This window comes from Oppia nitens, unplaced genomic scaffold, assembly GCF_028296485.1.
Source record: "Oppia nitens isolate AA-2021 unplaced genomic scaffold, nextdenovo-longstitch-racon4-pilon3 scaffold1_pilon_pilon_pilon, whole genome shotgun sequence".
Taxonomy (NCBI): Eukaryota; Metazoa; Arthropoda; class Arachnida; order Sarcoptiformes; family Oppiidae; genus Oppia; species Oppia nitens.
In genome coordinates this window covers 12398514-12402123 of record NW_026533199.1, presented here as the reverse complement: position 1 = coordinate 12402123, position 3610 = coordinate 12398514, and the positions used below count along the sequence as shown (strand labels likewise).

The 3610-nt window shown below is 19.3% G+C and overlaps 1 protein-coding gene across 1 annotated transcript; it reads right to left on the bottom strand.

The window, feature by feature from the left end:
* Positions 1–302: 302 nt before the first annotated feature.
* On the bottom strand, positions 303–2409 carry LOC128951553 (uncharacterized). Its single transcript, XM_054296800.1, has 4 exons — positions 2054–2409; positions 1294–1736; positions 810–861; positions 303–707 (listed from the first exon to the last, which is right to left on the bottom strand). Exons 1-4 carry the CDS (start codon positions 2297–2299, stop codon positions 303–305), a joined length of 1146 nt encoding a protein of 381 aa, XP_054152775.1. The 5' UTR covers positions 2300–2409.
* Between the last annotated feature and the right edge of the window lie 1201 nt (positions 2410–3610).

Genomic DNA, 3610 nt, shown 5'->3' with positions numbered 1-3610 from the left:
TTATATTTAATTTTAGTTATAATTATTTTTTCAAATTATTATTATATAAAAAAAATTTTAGCTTGATTTATAAAGAATATTTAATTCAATTATTTAAAAAAAATAATTTTATGATCTAAAAATACAATAAACATTGTTTGTATATAAATTATAAGTAATGATAAAAATTATAAAGATTATATAGATATTTTGTACGTATTTTTAAATAAATTTTATTTTAATTTCTAAAAAATATAAAAAGTGTTTTTATGACATAATTTACTAATTGTATACTAAAACTAAACTACAATATTTTTAGACAATCAAGGGTATAGGCTATTAGCAGGGTCATTATTGTTATTATCTACCTGTTCATCCAAACACTGTAGCTTATCTAATATATCATTTGTATCTATAACTATATCCAGGTCATAGTAAAATAGGTCATATTTGTTTGTACTAGCTATACGATTGACCAGGTGCAATTTAATACGATCCAATGTAACTGTCCTAATAGGTATTACCCAATCGACAATATCAATGGGACAATGATTATCGTAGATATCTAGTTTGATTTCTAGGCGTGTAAATTCACCCGGTGACATTGACGATAGTAATAAACCATTGATACCATGATCGAGGAAATTGGGTTGAATTTTGCTAACTTTCCTAATGGTGTCGACACCATCATTGCCAACATAGTGATACAGTCTATCGGGAACATTGAGCTATTTTTTAAAATAAAAAAAATTATTTTTTTTACAAATTATTTGTATCATATTTAAGTATTATTTTTTATAGATTATTATTTTGATTTTTTAAAAATTTACCATGCTACTGTATGATGAAATAGTTGCTGGACTATTTAGTTTTGTAGCAATCCTAATAATAATAATAAAAAATAAAATTATATAAACAATTAAAACTGTAATAATTTTCTTTGATTTAAAAAAAATTATAATTGCACATATATAAAAATATTATTAAATTAGTTAGTATCAATTAATTATTTTATATATTAAATTAATTAATTTTTTTTATAATAATAATAATAAATAGTATTATTATTATTACAATAATAAATACTATATTACTATTATTATAATAAAATGTAGTATTATTATTATTATAATAAATATTATAATTATTATTATTATAAATAGTATAATAATTATTAGTACTATTAATTAAAATTGTTATAAAAATATTATTAAATCAGTTAGTATCAATTAATTATTCTATATATTTAATTAATTAATTATTATAATAATAATCTAGTATTAGTACTAATTATAGTAAACTATATAAACAAACCAATTTAATTTAGGTTTTTTGAATACATCAATTTGATTGATTGGTATACTATCGCTATAAGTAAACATATTATTAGCCATTGATATCAATTTGGTCAGGTCCAATTTATCCACCATAATCCTAATACACCAATCAGCTTTATCACGATATTGTACAGGTACAGTTGACTGTCCTTGATAGTATCTAGCTAATATATCTGATTTTGAATATCTATCCGGATCCAATGTTGTTAGCTTAAGGTGACGGTTGAATACTATACGAATTAAATTCAATTTGATTGAACCACAGGTTTTGTATCGTTGAGCCGATTCATGATTTGTATAATAGTAGAGCACTTGGTGTTGGTGTTGTTGGGATTGTTGACTATGACAACCAACTACACCATCATCATCATCATCGACATGACTACTGTCCCCATTTATCTGACAATCCGATGATTGAATCTTAACAATAAAAATCCATAAAAATATATATATAATAATTATATTTATTTTCAAATAGTTAGCTTAATAATAATATTTTTTAAAAAATAAAATTGTCTAATGTTAGCTAATGTATATAACCAGTAAAAAATTTTTATTAATAATAATATTGAATTATTTATATTACTATTTTATTTGCATTTAAAAAAAATAATTGTAATCTTTAATTTTTTGTAATTTTTTTAAATACTTTAATTTTAAAAATATCAATATTATTTTAGTTATTTAGTAAAAGTAGTGTATTTATAAATTTAGTAAAACTTTTTAAAAAAACGTACCTGAACATTATTTGAAGTAACATCATCATCATGTAGCAGCAATAATTTATTTGAATTAGTTATTATAACTTGATCAGTGTAACAATATAAATTGTTGCTGATAAATTTTAGTTTAGCTGATACCAATGTACTAGTATAGATTTTAATATAAAAATCGGCACAATTATTTCTAACATAACCGGGTACATTTTGATTGTTTTTGATAATTTCATCGGCACTATTCAAACCCGGTTTCATTGGTGTCATATAGACTCCCTGTCCATACGGTTGATTTGGACGACTGGGTCTTATGAAACCCGATTCAATGATTTGTTGAGCCGATTGTGTACTAGTATAATAATATAATATTTTCGGTATATTATCTATAAAATAAAATTTTTTTTATTAATATAAAAACAAAATTTAAAAATTAATAAATATACAATAAATTTCGTAATATATTTTATTATAACTAACTAATATTATTATAACTTATTTTAAACAAACAGTTATAAGTGCAATGTATAGGTGCAATGAAAAAAAAATATTTTTTATCATAATAGCATAGACAACATATGATAACTAATTATGTAATAATTAAATAATGATTTATTATAATATATTATAAAAAAATATTAATAAACAAAAATTTAGAGATAATTAAAAAATACAAATAATATATATATATATATATGAATTAATTATAATAATTAATTAATTAATCAAATTTTTTGTTTGTTATATCAAAAATAATTAAGTTTTTTTTTACTTTTTTTGGGAATCCTTAGACTTGCATAGGCGTGATGTCCCGTCCCATCCCGTCCTATCCTTTTACTAGATATTGGTGTCTCATTATCATTATTATTATTACCCTTAAAATACAATTTAATACAAATATTAATATTATTAAATTAAATATTTTTTACATAATAATAATTTTGTATAGATTAAAAATAATTCAATCAACATAAACATACCATATTAGATTTAATTAATTTATTAATATTTAAAAATAAATAAATAATTAATTTTTAATATTTATTGTTTTAAATATTTTTTTTCAATCTTTATATCAATATTTTCTTATTTAAAATCTACATTTAAATACTTTTTGTTGTTGTCTAACTATATCTATAAAGTATTATTCAAAATACTTGACTAATTACTCATAAAATTAGATAATTTATTATCATAAATACATTTTATTTGTTAGTATAATAATGAAATGCATTGTATTTTCAATTAATTATATCTTATTATTAAATATTAATAATTATCTCTAAATACCTTTAGAGTTATGATAGTTTAAATTATAACTAATCATTTATTATATTTATAATAATAATAATAATAATAATAATATCATATTACAAATTAAACATAAAAATAATGCAATTTGATTTTTTTATTATTTATATCTTTATTAGGAATTATAAAGTATATTGATTTTTTTTATACATAGATTTGATAAATAAGTAAATAATTTAAATATTATTATTATTATTAAATCTATTTTATTTAGAAATTTTATTAAAAATTTTTGCTTAATATAATTTTGATCTGTTTCATTTATAAATA